Here is a 21,055-nt window from a genome sequence, read left to right on the forward strand (position 1 = left end):
TCCAGTTGATGCTTGAGGGCAGTCTCGCAGGGAATCAGGTGCAGGGGGCAAGCTGCTCATTAGCATAAACATACCGGAGAGCCAATAAGAATGAAGGAACAAGTGGAAGAGGGGCGGAGTTATGTTTTGAGCCACATACCCCAGCAAAACAGGTGCATGTGGGCCTGAGGGATCAAAATAGCAAAACACAGGCACATGTGGCGAAGTGTTATGGTGGTGTTACAGTGCAGGGGGTAACGAGGCTTCTGGGGCTTTTACACTCAAACTGGTGGCTTTATAACGATCAGCGTGTGCACAATTATTAAATGGAAATATGTTTGTGCTATTTATTTATTTTCTGTTATTAATGTTTGGCTACAAATATTCAAGTGTAAGTAATTAGATATAATAATAATAATAATAATAATAATAATAATAATAATAAATAATAATAATTACAATAAAACTATAAACATCATTCTAATTCTTAAATATTCTTAGATATTAAATATTGTTCTATATTTTATTAAACATGTACTATTATATATTATATTATATTATACATATTTAATAATTAATATTAATATATTATATTTACTAATATTTTTGTACTGATACATGCAGTTTAATCTCAATATTAAATAAATATCGAATAATAAATCATTCAATCTACTAAAGGTCGAACGATAGTGGATTTTACCGATACCGATAACTAGGTTGGATCGTACTTGTCGATAACCAATTAATAAACCAATTTTTTTAATGGATAATAAAAAAACTAACAAACAAACCAAAACATTTTTACTGAATGATGAAAACATGCTAAATGAAATAAATATAAATATGCTCATTAATAAATATAATTATATGATTAATAAATAATAAATAATAAATAATATAAATAAATAAAAAAGCTCTCCATGCAGCGTGCAGTCTTACATGTAAAAAACAAACAGCACCTGCCCTTAGTAATTCACCTCTAGAGGCCGCTCTTGTAACGACATCGGACCACAGCCTGGAAAAACTATCAGCATGGATTTTTGCCGATAGTTCCAGCGATTAATTATCGGTGGCGATGAATCTATTAATCTTTTACTTTCAAACATTGTTCGGAGTGTTAGCTTATGTCCTGCAAGCCACCTTCCCATCAAGATGTCAACTCCAAAACTATTGCAAAAGTTCCCACAAATGTGTGTTGATTTGCTTTTACTCTTCTGTCCAGTTCAATGGCTTTTAACTCTGATTTTTTCATGATTCCTTCTTCTTCCATCTTCTCAGGAAGAGCTTAAAGGTTTCTTCCAGATCAACATTGTTCTGTAGAATGGACCCTTCATGAAGTAGACATAAATAAACAGAGATTAATGATGTTTTGGTAGCACCAGTCACTCTGTGAAATTAAGTTCCATCACTGGCCCCAACAAAGAAGCTCCGTACCATCACACTTCATCCTCCATGTCTGACAGTAGGTGTTGAGGAACCAGAACAAACCTTTTACCTTTTACCTTTTACCCAAATATGTATAAAAATCCTACTCGATAAACCAAAGACTGCAATTAAATTATCACTGAAACACCGAGTCGCACGCTAGCAAAGCAAACTCAATGGCTCCATCTAGCGGACATTTTCTTCACGTTACAATCCAACACCAATCCCAAATAAATTGTGTACTCTATACTGTGTGTGTGTGTGTGTGTGTGTGTGTGTGTGTGTGTGTGTGTGTGTGTGTGTGTGTGAGAGATACCCAGAGCGTTATACAGCCTCCACCAGCTCGCTTTCTTACAGTGAATCCTGGTGTCCACATGATGTAAAAGAAAATACGATTCACCAGACCAACTTCTTGCATTGCTCGATGTTGAAGGTCTGATGTGCACTGTAGGACCTAAACATCAAGATGTAATGCTCTGTGTGTTCTGACTTTTTTCAACCAGAGCCAGCATCAACTTTTCACCAGTTTGTGCTACTTTCTGTGAGCTCCTTATTCACATCATTGAGTCTTAGGGATCCATCATCCTGTCCTTGGTTCACTGTTTCTCCTTCCTTGGAGCACTTTTGGTAGGTACTAACTCCAGGAACCTCCTGGAACACCTGCTGTTTTGGAGAAGATCGATCAGATTAGATCAGATCAGATCAGATCCTACACTTCACAATCTGGTATGTTCAGAAGATTGCACTCAGCCTGCTTCCAAAATGTATATTTCTGAAATAGAAATATTAATGACCACGTTTGCTTTTTCCATTTCTCTGTGTCACGTGTGTGACCTGCCAAAAGTCTAACAGAATCGCAGTTCCTTTTGCATTTGAATTTCCAAAGCCTTTGTACTGAAAGCTGTTAATTGAGTGTCAGGGGTGAGATTATAATATTGGGCGTGTTTATAATTGCGAAGTGACGTCACACACAGTCAACAGCCAACAGGGGAAATGGCAGTAATAGACGATTTTGCAATTGGAGCAGGGTGTATGTAATTCATCATGAAACTTCCTTATCTTCAGGATTACAACCTGAACATACTCAAGAGCCTCAATAACAGCGCCACTGTGTGGTGAAATTATGCCTGTGCACCAAATGCATGGTCACTGAGTACCAAAGTAATGAGATGGTAATGAGATCCGACACCAAAGACATCAGAGAGACAGAGAAACACACTTTATGGTGTAATGAGTAGCACTTCCAGGAGTTTTTCATTTTTCCACCAATGAGCTTTGGCCTTTAACAAAATTAAGGTGAATTTATATATATATATAACACCTGAGCATATCCACATTGAGTCCCCATTTGCTTTTATAATAACTAGGGGTGTGAAGATATCTATTTTTTGATAACTATATATTTTGCTGGTTATTGTGCTGGTAGATTAAGGACAATGTTTAATATTTTCATATTCTGTGTGGTGGTCAGTTCACAGCAGGGACACGGTTATATTGATTTTGACATTTTATGGGCTTTTCTTTTTTCATAAAGCCATTAAGTGTGCATCATTATCAATTCTTACATTTAATCAGGCACTCAGAATAAGACATTTCGCCTGTTTCAAAGCAAATAAAATCAGTATCAACAAAATGCATCTTGAAATGCAGAGAATCTGCAGCTGAACTGGTATTTAGATGTTTTATGGAGCTCAATTAGACATTTACTGCAGTTACAAGTGCATACATGATGTTCAAACAAAAATATTTGAAAATAAAATAAAATGTATAAATTGTGAAATTAAAACCGCCGCAAACGCCACTGTTAATAAGTGAGTTATTGCGATTGAACCGAATCACTTAAACGGGTGATTCACGAATCGAATCACCATCGTGTTGCTCAGAGCCGCAAAATAGTGCTGTGGCTTTGTTTGGATTTATTTTTGTTGGTGAAATCGAGCAAAAACGGGCCATGTGGTGTCGAAAACGTGACTTCTTACGTCTTATTAACTTCTTGTTGTATAACTAATAAAATCAGTCACATTTGTAATGCTGTTTTTTTTCCTGTGATAGTGCTTAACTATGAAATAAATGTACACATTTCTGCCTTCATATCTTGAATTTTGTGATTGTTTTTAATGCATTTTAATAAACTGAATCATGCAGGGAAAGAACGCGATTTACACGTGCAATAAAATGTCTAACGTACAAGACTTTATCACGTGACGTACGTGTTCACTCTATACTGTGTGCAGTTAAAATATTATTGAGAGCTCGCGCGGGAGAGCACGCCCCTACCATAACCTCCACTCTTCTCAGATGTTCCACTAGATTTTGTGGAGATTTGTGATCATTGTTGCACAAGTGTGTTAGTAATGTCAGGTCCTGGTTTAGGTGAGAAGGTGAGGAGGCCTGAAATGCAGTCAGTCAGTGCTCACATTCATTCCCAAAGGTGTTCAATATGGTTGGAGTTCTATAGCAGGAGATCTTCCACAGCATGATCTTGGAGCTGGTGCTTATCTACACGGTCATGTCAGAACAGGTTTGGATGTCTAGTTGAAAGGACATTTTCATTCCACCACATCCAAAAGCATCAAATACAATCGTGGGCCTCCTCATTTCTGATAACAGTTTGGGGGAGAACCACACGTGGCTGGAAAAGTCACGTCTCAGGATTATTGTTGGTTTCGTTTATTTTAAGCATCATTTCAGCCAACTTTTGGTGACACTAAAAGTTCTTCATGGGAACACAGGGTGTTCCACTAATGGTTGCTCAGTGATACACTGGTGCTTGTGCTTAAAAGTTCCTGACATCTTCAACAATCATTACATCCAAAAGAGAAGTCAATCTTGAGCTAGAAAATAAAACACTAGTCATCCATGACACTTAGCCTTTGGTTATTCAGTAAAGGACACAGATGAAACCGTATTGCTGGCCAGCTCCAAAATAACTTTTAATGGCATAGCCAAGATCAATAAGCTAACTTTTCCTTAAGAAAAAAGGAAATGAAAAAAAAGCTACACAGTGAAACATTTAATATAAAAAAGTAAAATTCACACATACAACTTAAATGTCTATACAGAAATATTCGCTCAAACGGTACAGAAAATGACAACATAAAATCTACCTAAAAATTATAAAAAATAAAATAAATTTGGGGGGAATAAACACTTCTTAAAACTTTATTGATTGTTAAACATTGTACCTCAGTGCTTTGAAAACCATGCAGAAAAGTTCATCCATTAACAAATACAAAAAAAAAAAAAAAAAAGCGATTTCTTTAGCAGGTCTTCGTTTTTGGACTGTTTGGGACCGTGGCGTCCCGATACTATTCATAAGCCAACATGGAAACTAAAACTGTCCCGTATTTACAGCTCATCCCACCATGTGCTTCATCATGCCTCACCAGACCATTTCCCCCAAAAGCGCTCCTCCTGATCTCCTCCTCAGTCCTCTCCACCTCCGTACATGTCGGCTAATTTCTTGAAACGCGGTCCCCATTCGCCGAGGCAGTTGTAGTCCTGATCACCTGAGCTGGAGGAGTTCAGGGAGCTGAGAGATCCTGCCTCTGATCCACCACCTTCATAATCGAACACCAGCAGGGAATCGTATGGAGGAGCAGTGGGGTCGTTATCTGCCGCCTTCAGGTTCTATGGAAACGTAAATGTAATAATAAGCATGAGGCCAAAAGACGATTATACTTTTAAACCAAATTAATTTTCTGAACCGTGTCATATCGGTCCAGCCAAAGTAAACATTTTTTCATGATGCACTTTGTAATGGTTGGCTTTATATTATTAATAATTTGTTTGAAGAAAAATCTGTAAGTGTATAATTTTTTATTTTCTGGAGCAATCGATATTCATGCGTATATAAGACCACCTCATCATAAAAAAAATAAATCTTACATCATCGATAAAGGTGCCGATCTCCTCTGGATTTGCAGGCCGTTGACGATATTGTGGAGCAGGCATGAAGGTGGGAGCAACATCGTTACGGAACACATCGGGACGGTTGTCCAGGCCCCTGTGCAGAACACTTAGATCATAGTCCTGTAAGTGAAGAAAAATAAATAAATAGCACTGATAAGTTTAAAAAAACAAAAGAAAAAAAAAACCCTTTTAATCTATCTATATAAAAATAAATGAATAAAATACCTGATCATCCTCTCCACCACCCTCTTCATCATAACAGTACACGTTGTCGCGGAGATCGTCGTCATTTAACAGGGGCTGCTCCTTCTTAGTGTTTTTTCTTCTTAAGAACAGGAGGAGTAGGAGGACCAGCACTAAAGAGAGAAAGTAAGGGCATATAACATCATTAAACATCCACACCAAAGATATTAAAACCCCAAATATGATCATAAATAAATAAATAGCAACTTACACAACAGAGCCAAGATGGCCCCCAAAATTCCAAGCACCCCGGTGAGACCGAATTCGGCTACCCTTGTGTCTTGGCAGGTAGAGTCGGTTCCCGTGCATTCGCATATAGTGACTTCGACGCTGTTGTCTTGCGAGAGGTCGTGGTTGTCGGACACCCTCAGAACGACGTTGTAAACGCCATAGTCGAGTTGAGGCTTCGGTTTGAGTGTAAGTATGATCCCTGTTTCTGCATCAACAGAAGAGGAAGAAGCAGCCGGGTCATTAGAGGAACAGGTTTGCAAGTTCAAAATATATTTTAACAAAACTGCAAGCTGTGCAGAAACTCAAACTCTAAAGCAAACTAAAGCCACAATCTTCCATTAATACACGTTTATAAACCACCATCAGGTGACACGAGAGTACGGATACTATAAGTCTATGGGTACACAACAGTGGAACAATTTATTACTTATTAACCTGTTAAACAAAATAAAGTTGCTAATTTTTTTTATTATAATTCCTATTAAAGTTTTTAATTTCCAAATGGTCGCTGCCTTTATATTTCTATTTCTATTATTTCTTTTCTTTTTTCCTCCAACAGCACAAATGTAAGTGTCTCACTAAGCACGTGTTGCGAATTCAGATTGTACATCAACAGCTAATAGCACAATATTCAGAAACAGCATCTGAAAGTTTCTCCCAGAGTCTCTTTAGCGGTTCACAAAAATATGGATTTTCTTGGGTTTCATGAAAAGTAATTAAATATAATTTAAAAAAAAAAAAAAAAAAAAACCTACTAGAATCATTCATAATGGCAGTCCAATTGTTATTGCTTTCTCCTTCCAGCTTGACACTAAAAGGAGCTCCAAACTGAGGCCCATCCTTATCAGTCACCGACAGGTACACTGGAGGCGTCTCCTTATTACATAACGTGACGGCCCTCTCTGTAATTACTGGGGCGTTATCATTTACATCCTCCAACTCGATTACAAGGGTACCAGTACCAGTTGCTGGAACTTCATCTGCAAAACACACAAAATACTCATTAGGAAACCAAAAATAAAAATATTGAGGATGTGGTGGGAGTGGATGTGGGTGTTTTTACCGTTATCAATAGCTAGAATTAGAGCTCTGTATTTGCCATCTTTCACAAAATGAGATTCCCGGTCCATTGGACTCTTGACTTTAATTAGTCCGGTGTCTTTATTAACATTCAGATATCCAGCAGGATCGCTGCTTATACGGTAGCTGAAACACACACCATCATAATAAGTTACTATCCAGGCTCCCGAGAGAAACCCATACAAATATCCAACAAGAAGGTCTAAACCCGAGAAAGCACATACGTCACTATCTGCTTCTTCATGGTGTCCGGATCGGTGGCGGTGTACACGGTCAGTTCGCTATCCACTGGTGTATTTTCGGGTTTAGAAATGAACTTCTCTGGCGGGTCGAACACTGGAGCCTCGTTCACGTCCAGCACGTTCACGATGACCGTGGCAGTTGAGGTAGGCAAAGGTTTGGCAAACGGAACCGTGTTTTCTACAGCCACCACCAGCGTGTATTTGTTGTTTTTCTCAAAGTCCAATGCCTGTGAAATGATGTACACGTCACAATTAAGACGTTACAGTTATTATTGAAGACCTCTGATGGCACTTAATTTAGAAGCATGTTGTACCTTGGCGGTTGTAATGACGCCTTCTTGTTGGTTTGGTCCCGTGGCAATAGTGAAAAATCCACCTGTGTTACCACTGACGAACTTAAACGTTGCTGCCCAGGCATCAGACTGTACCTCATCTTCATCAGTCACTGGCATTTTCACTACCAAAGCTCCCACTTTATCCTCTGGGACAGACACGGTGTACTGGAAAAACAAAATCAAGCATTTATAATAGTAAACAATGTAACTTAAACACAAAATTAAACACGTAAACAGGTCATTTCCTTACCGAGTTTTGCTCAAATTGAGGTGCGTTGTCGTTGCTGTCTGTTACGGTAATAACAGCTTTCCCCATGACCGGGCGACCGTCCCCCCGCATATCTGCTGCTTGAATCTCCAGCGTGTATTGAGGATATTTCTAAAAGATAAGGGTTCAATAAAAAGTTGAGACTAGTTTTGTAACGTGCCAACAGATGGCAGCACAAGGCAGCACCCAAAATTTTAAATAATTCCACTAAGATTTCAAAAAAGGTACAAATAATAGTATTAGTAGAGATAAAATTCTGCTGAAGAATTATTTAATAAATAATCTATCTTGCTTGATCAGAAATTTCTACCAGTCAGACTAGTGACAGTGAGGCTGGATGTAAATATAGAAAGAGAGAAATCTGTGCCCGTACCTCTCTGTCCAGACCATCAGCATTCACTCGAATCGCCCCAGTGATGGGGTTGACTGCAAACATGTTTGGATTTGGCTCTGCTGGAAGCTGACTGATGATGGAGAACCGGATATCGGAGTTGTCGTTGTTCGGCTCGTCTGCATCGGTGGCGTTGACCGCCATGAACTCAAATCCTTTGATAGGAGAGCAAGAAGACATTGTGATTAAGTGAAGTTGTAGACTATACAGCCAAAAGAATGTGGACACCCAACCATGATATTCAAATAGACTGAGATTATAGATAGTGTTATAAAAAGTTTTATTACCTATTTTTGAAGCTTCTGGTACACTTCCAATAAATGGATTTTGGGTAAAGACAGGTGAGTTATCATTCTGGTCGATTACCTCGACTATAACCTCCATTTCGGGTTCTTTAATGCCATCAGAAACGGACCTGGCATGTGCTTGCAGCTGGAGTCAACAAGAACAAAAACATGGTAAATTTCCAAAACCCTCAAAAAACAATATTACTGTACACTAATCTCTTCTGTGAGCATCTACCTCAGACTAGTACAACTTTTAACCAAACACATACAAAGGAAAATGTCTCACCACATATTTATCTCTCGCTTCTCTGTCTAGAGGCTTTGACACAAAAAGCATTCCAGTGTATTTGTCTATTGTGAAAAGTCCCGCTGGAGGCTGGTTTGCTCCTTCACCTGTGATTTCATACACCATCTGTGTTTCTTTGGCATGGCTGGACTTAATCTGGACACAAGATATGACGACTTGTTAAAAATAAGACAGAGGAAAAATTACATCACAAATTATGGATCAGCTCTACATACCTGCACCATCGACTTAGGGAAAGGGCCTCGGTCATTCTCTGAGATTTTGATGGGAGGAATCACCCACTCTCTCTTTCTCCTCCGCAACCCACTTGCTCTTGGAAACTCCATATACAAGAGATCTGAAGTGGGCTATAGAAAGATAAAAAATAAATTAGTGTCAACCTAAGAGCATTCTCTACTAGTCCAGCTGTAACATACCCCAGCTTTAATTATTGTAATGTGATTTCATTTTAAAAAATGTCTCACACAAGAAAGCAAGAAAACACATCCGAACAAATGACTGTAGACAAATAAGACAGTTCAAAACATTTCCACGATAAAGTAGTTCTGAGATTTGTCCAGCAGAGGTCAGGCTACATAAGAGTGTGTACCTGCACTGGCTCAATTGCCACATCGTCTTCCAGCAGCCCATGGTGATGGCCAGCTCGACGCAGATGTTCCACGTTTACCGACGTAGTGTGTTTCATTCCGTTGGAGTCCCAAGCATGGACGGAGAACATTTTATGGCCGTCATGAAGAGTGATCGATCTCTTGAGCTTCACGGTGCCATCCGTAGCTACGTGAAACCGCTTATCGGAAGAGTCGAAGACTGTCTGTGTTCTTCCATTGCAGTCATTAAAAACAACTGAACGGGAAACAAGAGAGAATAAAATGCTATTATTTATACATCAACATAAAGTGTTCTCAGACTGGAGACAAATTCTGAAACCTTGGGGAATCTTGTCTGAAACACTGGATCTACAAATTATATCCAAACTTTAAAGTAGTTACAAGTTTCAAGTGGAACATTAAAACAGGAAAACAAAACCACAGTTTTTACATTATAAAACAGGATTTGATGGGGACTCTATAGGACAAGGCAGAGATCCACACATTAAGTATTAAGAGCAACCAGAACATTCTGTAATGAGGATGTGTTAAATTAATAACATCTTCATTACAGAAACTAACTAAATCAATTAAATAAACATTAAAAATTGCTATCAGGAAGGCACCTAAACAATACACGGATGTGGGAGAGTTTGTGGGATTTCGTCATGACCATAATCGAAAAAGAAAATAAAACCAGCAGTTCATACCAATGGTTTTCAAAGTTGGGTCCAGGGATGACAGAGGTCCAAAGTATCACCAGGAATTTATTTATATAAAATTACAGTATCAAAAATCTCAAAATTAGTAAAACTTGTGTATAGTTCTTGTTATCAACCTGATTATAAAGATTCTATTTAAATTGTCAATTGAATCAAATGGTTTGATTGGACTTAAACAGCTCATATCTAGGATTCGTTAACTTGGACCTGATACATTGTGTGTGAAAAATTCAGTATCATTGTTCCCATTCAAATGATGCTATATAAAAAAAATAAAAAAAATAACTACAGATCTCCATAATGATGGTCAGCAAGCTTCCACTTACAAAGTAAAATCAATTTCAAGCCTAAACACATGAGATTAAAGCAGTTTCGATATGAGGGAGAAGTAATTAGAGAAGAAAAAAAAAATGAAACCGACCTCAGTGGAAAGCACCTGAACATATCTGCTCAGGTTTGATCACCATAAGCTTTTAGAAAGAAAAGAAAAGAAAAGAAAAAAAAGTCCTCACCTGGTCGTGTTCTAGCTTGTATATCACACCCAGAGAAACTGGCTGAATCACCCAAGCACACATTATCATCAAGATCACTACAGAAGCACTTGATCTATTCTAATACAAATCGAGTAGCACCTTGAAGGAGCCTGGTGTTTTCAGGTAATTTAGGAGAAAACTATTCTTATTCAAGCTGAACAGTAGGAACGAGCAGCTGGGGGTTTCGACTCATTATAAACTGGGAACGGAATGCAAGCACACGGAGTTCACAAGCAAGGATACAGTCCTTATCACACAAAACAGCTCAGAGCTCTACTCAAGGTAACAATACAGTGTCACTACAACCCATTTATCTCAAATCAAGTGGCCTTCAAGCATGAAACCGAGCAAACTTTTAGACATACTCTACAAGTAAAACAGGTCTACTCACTCCAACCAGTAACTCGGATTACACAATGTTACACCAATAAGTGTTTTTTAAAACACAAACTACAATTAAATATAAAGAAAATACCCACATTTAACTTAATAATTAAGAGAAAGGTCTTTCTTGACGACATGTCCCTCAAAAGTATCAGAAACCTTCATTAAGTTAGAAACTAACTACAATTATATCATACAAACTAAAATGTAAGAATTTTTTTAATAATAATTCAGTAAGAATGTAAATGTTACCTGTGCCGAGTCTCGTGCCCCTGTGCAGGTGTTCTCTGTGAACTCTAAAGAGGAAAAGATCAGACGCAAACCCTGAAGAACATGGCGTCGATTCTCCAGATCCACAGCAAAGGACCTTAGTAGAGGGAAAAACGATCGCGTTTGGTTCGTTTCTTTGGAATCTTTTTTTTCTTTAAATAGTTTATGAGAGAAAACGAGGAACAAAATCATAAGCCGAGTCGCTTTTCAGAACTTCTTGGACAGATTGGAGGATGAAAAAGCGACAATTTCGAATAAAAGCTTAAATGGCATGAGGCCAAGAGAAAAAAATACATACAGATGAGGACAAAAAATACGTATATGCAAATAGAAGTATCTACCTGGAGTAAAAGAAACACAACTCCCAAACGTAGGTCCCATTTAGACTCCATTTGTGGTCGAGAAGAAAGAATAGTGAAGGTAATCCTTTTAATCGGAGAGTCCGAAAACCGCGCTGCCTCCTGCCCCGAGATTATTATTTAAACTTGTCGGTGTCGATTTGAGGAAACGAGCTTCAGCAGGTAGTTTCGGCTGTGACGCGGCCGCAGCCAGGTGACCTCGCCCATCCGCCCGCGCGCTCCAAATATGGACACCACTGCCGTGTCAAAGCTCCGCCCCCAGCCAGGTGAACTCACCGAGAAAAACACTGCAAACAAGATCAAGTTTATTGCACAGGACCACGATTACATCAACTAATTATAATAACATGAATAATAATTATAAAAAGAAAAGCGACTTCAAACCTCTATCACGCGCTGCTCCTTTTCCAAGCTGGTCTATGGTTCAGGAAGTGTTAAGATCCTCACCTTTGTCGAAACACAAACACACACACAAGGAAATGATCAGAGAGATTAATCATTATCAACCTTTAGACTACATGTCTGAATATGAGCACATTCAGACACCATGTGTGCGAGTGTGTGTGTGTGTGTGTGTGGAGATTAAAAAGTCTTCACCTATGGCTGAAACCAGGTGCAGTGAATGTAAACTTCACTTTGTGTGCAGATGTGTGTGCATGTCAGGCTAAAAGAGGACATGTGAAACATCTGCAGGCTGTAAGGTTCAGGGCTGGAAGAGGCGTTTACACATCATGATGGAAAAAATGCCTGCAGGAAATCACTCTGCTGTACTGATCTGTGTGGTGTTTGTGTGTTTCATCAGTTCTTTAATGAATCTTTATTTCTGACGTTTAAAGAAAGACTGGTCTATACATGTGTGTTTATTAATCTGTTAAATAAAAAGAAACTTTTCTTTGGAAGTTTAAAACTAACAGGAACAGGAGACGACTTTCCCAGCACATATATTGGACGCTCTTCACTTGGAGCTTATTAATGATTTTTTTTATTACTCATCACCTAAAATACAGACTGTTTTGACATGCATTAATAATGCAGCAGTATTTATGTGCTGCTTCCACTTCATAGTATTGAAGAAAAATCTATTACAGTATCTAGCTTTGTATTTAATAGTATAGATCTCCTAAATATGCATTTATGTATGTATATGTATGTACAGTATGTATGCATGTACAGTATGTATGTACAGTATATATGTATGTATGTACAGTATGTATGCATGGTTGTACAGTATGTATATATGTATAGTATGTATGTACAGTATATATGTATGTATGTATAGTATGAATGTATGGTATGTATGTATGTATGTATGTATGTACGTACAGTATGTATCGTATGTATGTATAGTATGTATGCATGTTTGTACAGTATGTATAGTATGAATATATGGTATGTATGTATGTATGTATGTATGTATGTATGTATGTACAGTATGTATAGTATGTATGTACAGTATATATGTATGTATGTATGTATAGTATGAATGTATGGTATGTATGTACAGTATGTATATATGTATGTATGTATAGTATGAATGTATGGTATGTATGTATGTACAGTATGTATAGTATGAATGTATAGTATGCATGTATGTACAGTATGTATATGTATGTATGTATGTATAGTATGAATGTATGGTATGTATGTATGCATGTATGTATAGTATGCATGTATGTACAGTATGTATATATGTATGTATGTATAGTATGAATGTATGTATGTATGTATAGTATGTATGTACAGTATATATGTATGTATGTATAGTATGAATGTATGGTATGTATGTACAGTATGTATGTACAGTATGTATGCATGTTTGTACAGTATGTATATATGTATGTATGTATAGTATGTATGTACAGTATATATGTATGTATGTATAGTATGAATGTATGGTATGTACGTATGTATGTACAGTATGTATGCATGTTTGTACAGTATGTATATATGTATAGTATGCATGTACGTACAGTATGTATATGTACAGTATGCATGTATGTATATTATGTATGTACAGTATGTATGCATGTATGTACAGTATGCATGTATGTATCCAGTGTAAATAAGTAGTCTACAGAAAACTGGACATGCATATAACAAATAACTAAACATAAACTAAAAAAAAGTTTGGAGCAGCATCAAGAGCAAATAATTTAGTTAGAAAAGCTCAGATCTGTACTCCCACACTCCTATTTTCATTTCTGATCTTGTTATCAGGTTCTTGATGAGCTGGATGAGGTGTGGCACAGGTGTGGTTTTGTTTTGTTTTTGGTGCAGGAGTGTGGTGGTACTGGAGCTTCATATATATATATATATATATATATATATATATATATATATATATATATATATATATAAAATTTACTTATTAATGCATTGAAAAAGAGGCTGAAATATAAAACCCATGAGAGGAACTGAAACCGATTATCATTATTATTATTATTCCTCCAGTCTGATCATGTGTTTTCAATGTGACCACACACACACACACACACACACACTGAGCACTTATTATCAACACTAAAGTGAAAAGTAGGGCAATACCTACAGTAAAATATAAAACATTAAATATTAATAAATCTCATAAATTAACACAGACCCTAACACCCCCAAGCTACGGCCGCCATATTGCTTTCTCTAGCTAGCTACTTTACCTCATTTGGCACATTTTCCAAAAAATTCCGAATATTGCATATCTCGTTCGCTTTTTCGTTCAGCAAATCATTTTAACAGCGAATTTTGCTTCAAAATCACACAATCTAACCGGAATTTCACTTATTTTATGGCTAAGCTTAGCCGTGCTAGTTACATAATTTACCCTTACATACAGAAACGCTAAATTCTAAGTTCAAATTTGTATCTATTTTTCTTTAGTTCATATATAAAAACATATATAAAGTTATTTAAAACACTTTACTTTATTATAACTTCAGTAAGCTTCGAAAGTGCTAAAAGTATTTATCTTTTCTTCTTCTTCTTAGCTGTTGCACCTGTAACCCAAATTTACCTCAGGGGATTTTTTCAGGGTTGCCAAGTCTGTAAATCCCCCTGGAGGACTGTGAAAGTATTTCAGGAAAATTTATAATAAAAACATGCCAAAGAAATTGTTTGATATTTAGAAAACATATATATATATATATATATATATATATATATATATATATATATATATATATATATATATATAGTAGCAAATAAATAGTTTTATATTACATTCATGCATCTGTGTATAAGAGTTATATGGAGAAAGGACATAGATTTACATAATCTCCAGTGAAACGCAATAAATTCAGTAAAACAAACAAACAAACAAAAAATGAAATAATAAAAGAAATCAATCAGTTTTTTAAATATATGAAATCTAAAAATAAAGTAAAATATTTTTTAAAAGGAACATAAAGACGCCTTTCATTAGTTTTTTAGAGGTTCGTAGAGATATGGATTTATGAATTAAAATTGGGCGTTTTGGGCATTTAAAATGCAGCATGACGATGCAGAAGCTCTTGGGTTTCCTCAAGGAACTCTGGTTTCCACCTCCAGACCATAAACATGGCAGCTGACTGCACTAACTTGCCCCTCAGTGTGGATGTGATCCATCCGGGATCGTCCTTGCTTTGTTCTTTTGACAGGTTTCATATTCGCTGTAAACTTGATTTGGATAATTTATTTCCTGAAGATGGATTTGAGATCAAATTAAGAGAAATCTAAAAAAAATTGTTACTTTCTACTGAAAGTGTCTTGCTGATATATTGTTGTCATTTCTCATTTCATCTGCCAAATTCCAGACAAACTCTTTCTTGATAAAACCATCTATAATATCTATATCTATGACTTGACTTGACTATAAACCTACAAGTGTATACAAGTAGACCAGGCATGATGTACTGTATATTGTCAGTAGAGTACTATTCAACGGAAGGGGGGTCTAACGAGAGAATCCTTCCGGCTGCTGTGTAATGTAATGTAATCTCCTTTTGTCATTCTTCAAAAAAGTCCATGGTGCGTGTTAGTCTGTGTTATCGTATGAAATCTGAGAAATCTTTCTGAGTGCTACTTCAAAATGGCTTTCTTGTAAACGGCGTGACATCACACTGCATAGCCAGGACAGTTTCACTACGATTATAAGAAATGCAGATCAGCTAAAGTGTGTATTTTTTATAAGTTTGGATGTGCAATAGTTAAATATAAAATGTTTTCCTGTGTAGGATTACACTCTTAAAAAGCAAATTTTCCAGTTGTGCACCTGATATAGTAACTAAATCATTCTCCTAGAATTCTCTATTCTTTTGGAAATAGTGTGCTTTTCAATGGACCGATGGAATGAATACTAACACACACAATGTACTTGGCTTTGCTAATTACCAGTCTCGAATTCCTCTGACCAACAGCAGGAAGAGACGAGGGAGGATTGGGTTAATCATTTGTTTGGATTTTGTGTATCTCTGGTTGTAGATTAGCCCCAGAGGACAAATACCCCAGTGGGGTTAAACAGTAGGTTTAAATAGTACGTTTGTGCGAACATGTGACCATGAGGAGGGATTGTGAATTGCATTTGCACAGTTTTCCCAGACTGAACCACAAGGTCAGTGAATAGATGCTGGGGGTGAGATCTTCACTTCAGAACTGACAATCATGTCTTGTTTTTTGTTGTTGATATATATATCTCTCTCAGCTATGTCTGGAATATTTATCTGGAATTTTGATATAAAGTGAACCTTGGTTTGGTGCCTCTTTATCAACTTGGTATGTGTAAACATGGTTTGTGTGCCAGGGAGGAATCATGGTTTTAGAAAACATGTTCTTTCAGTTAAGATTATTCCACTGAACTCCAGCAAAAGGCATATATACAAAAAAAAAACACACATAGTAATACATGATTCATGCTTCCAGTTAGAGAAATGAAAGCACATTTTAACCATAAGCCAGATACGATCATTTCCCCTGACGTAATTGTTTACCTTGATACCTGTGACACCACACCTTACAGACAAGAGTGTTTATTGATTTGATAGTCACTTCATGAATTCATGAATATCTCGATGTTAATGTGTGTATTGCTGATAGTTAATTTAACATCAATCCTAAGATCATGGATTTTTTTTTTCCCAAAATATCTCCCTTCATCTGTTTGTTCATCCAGGTTTCACAGTTTCATCCTACCGTTCCCCAAATCTTAGGTGAATTGGTAGGTAAAAAACAATAACAACAAAAAAATTGCCTGGCATCCTGTGTTTTGTTTTGTTGTAGATTGGAAATACTGAAATTGTCATTATATGCTTAAAAACACACTTATAAATTGAACAAATGTATTTGATATACATTATAATATATATATTCTCCTGTATTTAGGGTCTCTTATGGTTATAATTATATAACAGGGCTCTTGAAGTGACTGCACCACCCTTCGGAGGCCTGTGTTTTTAGGCTTAGAACAAGGTGAGTGTTTTGTACACAGCAGCAAAAGAAAAAGGCGTTGATTATGTGATGAAAGGCAGGTTAGTCTCGAAAGGCAGGGGCAAAGGCAGCTTTCATGCAGGACCTTGCTCTCAGTCGCCACCTTTAGTGTGGTCTAATAATGATTAACCTGCCTTATTTCTTTTTGAAAAGTAAACATTGAGTGCTGGACGGAGCCTGGGTGAAGAGTAAACGATAGAGGAACTCGAGATTAATTCAAAATTGGATAAAATCCAAAGCAACATGTAATGTTAGTTAAAGCCGCAACTTAGACGAATTTTTAATGTGTTGTTCGGTAATTTTTTACTTTCGCTCATTGTTCTAAGTGTTCACTGAAGTGCCTTTACCATAAAACATATGGGACATATGGGAAATGGACTTGTTTTGACCATGAATGATAGATGTGGTCTGTATTGTGGTTGGAGAACAAGTCATGAGAGATTTTGGGAGTGAGTGTTGAGAGAGTGCTGTGAACTGGGCGAGGCTCTGTAGCTGACTGTAGGGGGAAGGGAGCTTATCTCTTCATGGACAAACCAGTTCTGTATTGCGCCATCAAAGCTCCCTACTTTATCCACTTCAAAGTTACACACTGTGCTTTTGATGAAGCTGCCCCACTCAGAGCGAGATGAACAACCACGAGGGCAAATGCTGCTTATTACATGATGCTTTTTACCAAGCATAATGCACTGCATGGTGTATGCTCAATAATGGGTCTGGACTTTAATGTACACTGATGATAAGGACTAAAATGCTGCCCTCAGCCAATATCCCTCCCCTTCTAGCAGCTAAAATGCAACCATCAGCCAATATCCGTCTCCTCCTCCAAATGATTGACCCACAGCCTTTAAAAGCCCATCACAGACGCAAAGCTGCTTTTAGATTCCATGAAATGTTTATGCTTACGCAACTTTAAGAATCATCTTTGCTTGCGGTATCGAGTTCCCGATCAGCGTCATCAAGAAGATGCAACTTAAATCATGCTCTAGAAGCAGCTGACACCAGGCGGGTTTCATAGCCAGAAGACATGTCCGATCTTGTCTTGCCCTATTTCTTGATGCTTTTGTTCCATGGAATGTGTGAAACCTCCCGGCTCATGCCGATCCAAAGTATACTGCTCCATGGCTGGAGGCTTGTGGTGGTCTGTGACTGTGGAGATGGAACTCTTACCACTCAGTACTGCATGCCACTTTTATTCAATCTTGTGGCCTCAATCAGACTCAATTTCAGTATCAACTTTCATTCTTCTGCCCTTGGTGATACCATGGTTGGTATTAGATGTCACAGAAATGGGCAGTGAAATGTACAAAAGATTAAAAGAAAAACACACACACTTACACACACAACCCGCTTAGAAATGTCCAACAAATATGAGCTTTTCAGGATGATCCATTAGGAGAACAAACCCTTGTTCTCACTTTATCAGAATGCATTTCTGATGTTCAGGTGAACTTCTCATGTGTGTCTTTTTGTTGTTGGGCAGGAGTTCACCTCATGTCGCACGTCGTCACATTCTTTTTCTGTGCCATCGACATGTTTTCTCTCACTTCAAGCTTGTGTTGACACTAAATATTTTCTCTTGACACTGGTCTTTGTTCATCAGGGCAAACTGATCTCTATTGGTATTGTGTTTCCTGGTCACTCACGGACAGAAGGTGTAGAGGGGGTTGCTGATAATGGCAGCCTCAGGGGGTTGGATGGCCTGCGTTTAGCCCCTGAGCAAACCCACCACACCCGAAAATCTCTCACCAGGCCAGTTTGTCTCTTACCTTAACAGCTATCGTCAACAAAGTCAGTGTACTGTGTGAGCTGCATTCCGAGCAAGACTTACACCTACAATGGAGTACAATAGGTTCAGTAATCAGACATTGTTTAAATCGGTAAGAAAACGTTTCTGATTGTTCAATTTATTACATAGAAGAAATAAATAAATAAAAAACCAACAAGCACAAACTATCCACCAAAGACAGCAGCCTGGTTGTGATCTTACAAACAGCATGAATGCAAATGACATGGTAAAGGCGTATCATCAGGCTGTGTATAAGCAGGTATTTCAGGCTGAAGCAGGCTCAAGGGCACAATGGAGTGACAGGATCGGTTGTTGCTGAGTGTGAAAGCACCTATTCACAGCCAATTTAAAAGGCAGATAATCTGAAAGGCAAAACAAAAAAAAGGTCTAACTACAAATGTTGTGGTGTTTACTGAGAAACAGTGTCCTACATTTCACCCTAAAACTAGTTTTCAAAAAATTTAAATTCCTCCAAGTTTACTGTCATTCTGACGATTCACATATTCCAAGAAAATCCCAATTTATCTATAGTCTAATCTTCATGTCTTTGCACTTCATGTCTTCTGCATACTGTTCACGGATGAACGACGCCCACACCTCTGACTTCCTGTCCGTCTTTGTATGAAGCGAAAAATCTATAAGAAAAGAAACTAAACTAAAGCACAAATGTGAAAACAGTGACACATTGTAGAGTTGCAGAACCCGGTTACGGCGTGTTAAAGCACGCACCAGACGCAACGGCGGCAAGGAAAACACACAAGCTGGAACATGAGTGTACAGCAAAGTAAACTCAAAGAACAGGGGAGTTTACAGAATACTTTATAAAGGGGATTTATGCATGTACAGAAAAAAACGAAACTTTAATTTGTATTGTATTTAGTGCCATCAATGCCATCAGTTCAAAATCTGGTTTGATATCATCACAGATCCTTCATATACACTTCATGAACATCTCATTCCACATTTACTTTTCATTTGCTGTTATAAGAAGCTTCACTCTTCTGTAAAGATGTTCCACTAGATTTTGAGAAGATTTGTGCTAAAATACTATTCTCATTAGTAAAGTTAGCTACTGATGTAGGTGAGAAGATGAGGAGGCCTGGGGTGCAGTCAGTGTTTACATTCATTAATCAATAGGGTTGAGGTCAAAGCTCTATACCAGGTGATCTTCCACATCTTCCAACCCATGAAGATAAAGCATATCTTCATGGAGCTGGCTTTGTGCGCAGGAAGGCCTTGACAAGCTGGAAGTTCCATGCTACAACATCCAAAGATGTTCTATACAATTGTGTGCCTCCAACTTTGAAGTAACAGTTTGTGGAAAACCAAATATGGCTAAGAAAAGTCAGGTGTCCCAATATCTTTTACATTTTTAATGTTTCATTCTTCCTGTATGAAATGCTTAAATGCTTGATGAATAATCTGTCTGCAACAATTCCAATATATGTGTGTCATTGAGAGATCGAGTGAGAGAGAGCGAGGGAGGGAGAGAGAGCGAGAGAGAGAATGAATCACTTATTTATCAGTCTAAATGATCATGGGACTTTCCGGCCTTCAATAGAATTTTGTTGTAAAAGAAATTATTAGGGGAAGTGACACAATTTGTATGTAGTTCAATTGTTTCCACTTTCAATAAAAAGAAAAAAGCATTTCTGTTTAAAAATACTGTTATATTGTTGTGTTATAACACTGTTATATACCGCAAAAAAGGGACAAAAAATTATTTAATGCCTGTACATTTAATTATTTTTATGTGGCTTATAATTAATAGATGGACTATAAAAAGGCCTTTTCAAAATGTGCATTTAAATGTATAATAATAATTTATTATCAATTCCAATTCAATTCAATACAATTTTTGAAAATCAGCTTTATAGAAATGAAAAGTATATAAATATATGTTTATACGTCATGAATTAGTCCCTACAAGTTTATCCCTATAAATGTATTCATTTATTTGTTCATTCGATTATTTCTTCTTCTAGCACTAAAAATGGAGATAGGTTTTCTGTTAGGTTTAGAGTTTATATATATATCCCTGTCGGTTCACCACTGTTCCTTCTTTGAAGCACTTTTGATAGATTCTGACCACTGCAGACCAGCAACATCCCACAAGAGCTGCAGTTTTGGAGATGTTCTGACCCAGTCGACTAGATGTCACAATTTATCAAACTCACTCAAATCCTTACGCCCATTTTTCCTGCTTCTAAAATCAACTTTGAGCACAAAATGTTTACCTGCTTCCTAATAAATAAATCCA

General features: G+C 37.3%; 2 protein-coding genes across 2 annotated transcripts in view; both read right to left on the minus strand.

Annotated features, from left to right (window-relative positions):
• The window catches only part of snai3 (snail family zinc finger 3), a 3,505-nt gene extending 3,471 nt beyond the window's left edge, over nucleotides 1-34 (minus strand). Inside the window, exon 1 of the mRNA XM_046840727.1 lies at nucleotides 1-34. This exon is cut by the window's left edge and continues 202 nt beyond it. The gene's annotated coding sequence lies outside the window, so the exon portion shown is untranslated.
• A 4,278-nt stretch (nucleotides 35-4,312) lies between these two features.
• cdh31 (cadherin 31) lies at nucleotides 4,313-11,825 on the minus strand. The gene is made up of 16 exons (XM_046840345.1): nucleotides 11,538-11,825; nucleotides 11,179-11,293; nucleotides 9,290-9,543; nucleotides 8,916-9,047; nucleotides 8,680-8,835; nucleotides 8,394-8,538; nucleotides 8,089-8,261; nucleotides 7,698-7,826; nucleotides 7,427-7,612; nucleotides 7,095-7,339; nucleotides 6,854-6,996; nucleotides 6,546-6,770; nucleotides 5,771-5,995; nucleotides 5,542-5,672; nucleotides 5,293-5,436; nucleotides 4,313-5,034 (listed from the first exon to the last, which is right to left on the minus strand). Exons 1-16 carry the CDS (start codon nucleotides 11,586-11,588, stop codon nucleotides 4,831-4,833), a joined length of 2,658 nt encoding a protein of 885 aa, XP_046696301.1. The 5' UTR covers nucleotides 11,589-11,825; the 3' UTR covers nucleotides 4,313-4,830.
• Between the last annotated feature and the right edge of the window lie 9,230 nt (nucleotides 11,826-21,055).

Source organism: Silurus meridionalis, chromosome 26 (genome assembly GCF_014805685.1).
Source record: "Silurus meridionalis isolate SWU-2019-XX chromosome 26, ASM1480568v1, whole genome shotgun sequence".
Lineage (NCBI taxonomy): Eukaryota > Metazoa > Chordata > Actinopteri > Siluriformes > Siluridae > Silurus > Silurus meridionalis.

Coding starts and splice junctions, on each gene's coding strand:
- cdh31 (XM_046840345.1), bottom strand. CDS start 11,588: ATGGAGTCTAAATGGGACCTACGTTTGGGAGTTGTGTTTCTTTTACTC. Junction 8,262..8,393: donor ACCAGAAGCTTCAAAAATAG/GTAATAAAACTT, acceptor CTCCTATCAAAG/GATTTGAGTTCATGGCGGTC. Junction 7,827..8,088: donor CTGATGGTCTGGACAGAGAG/GTACGGGCACAG, acceptor CTTATCTTTTAG/AAATATCCTCAATACACGCT.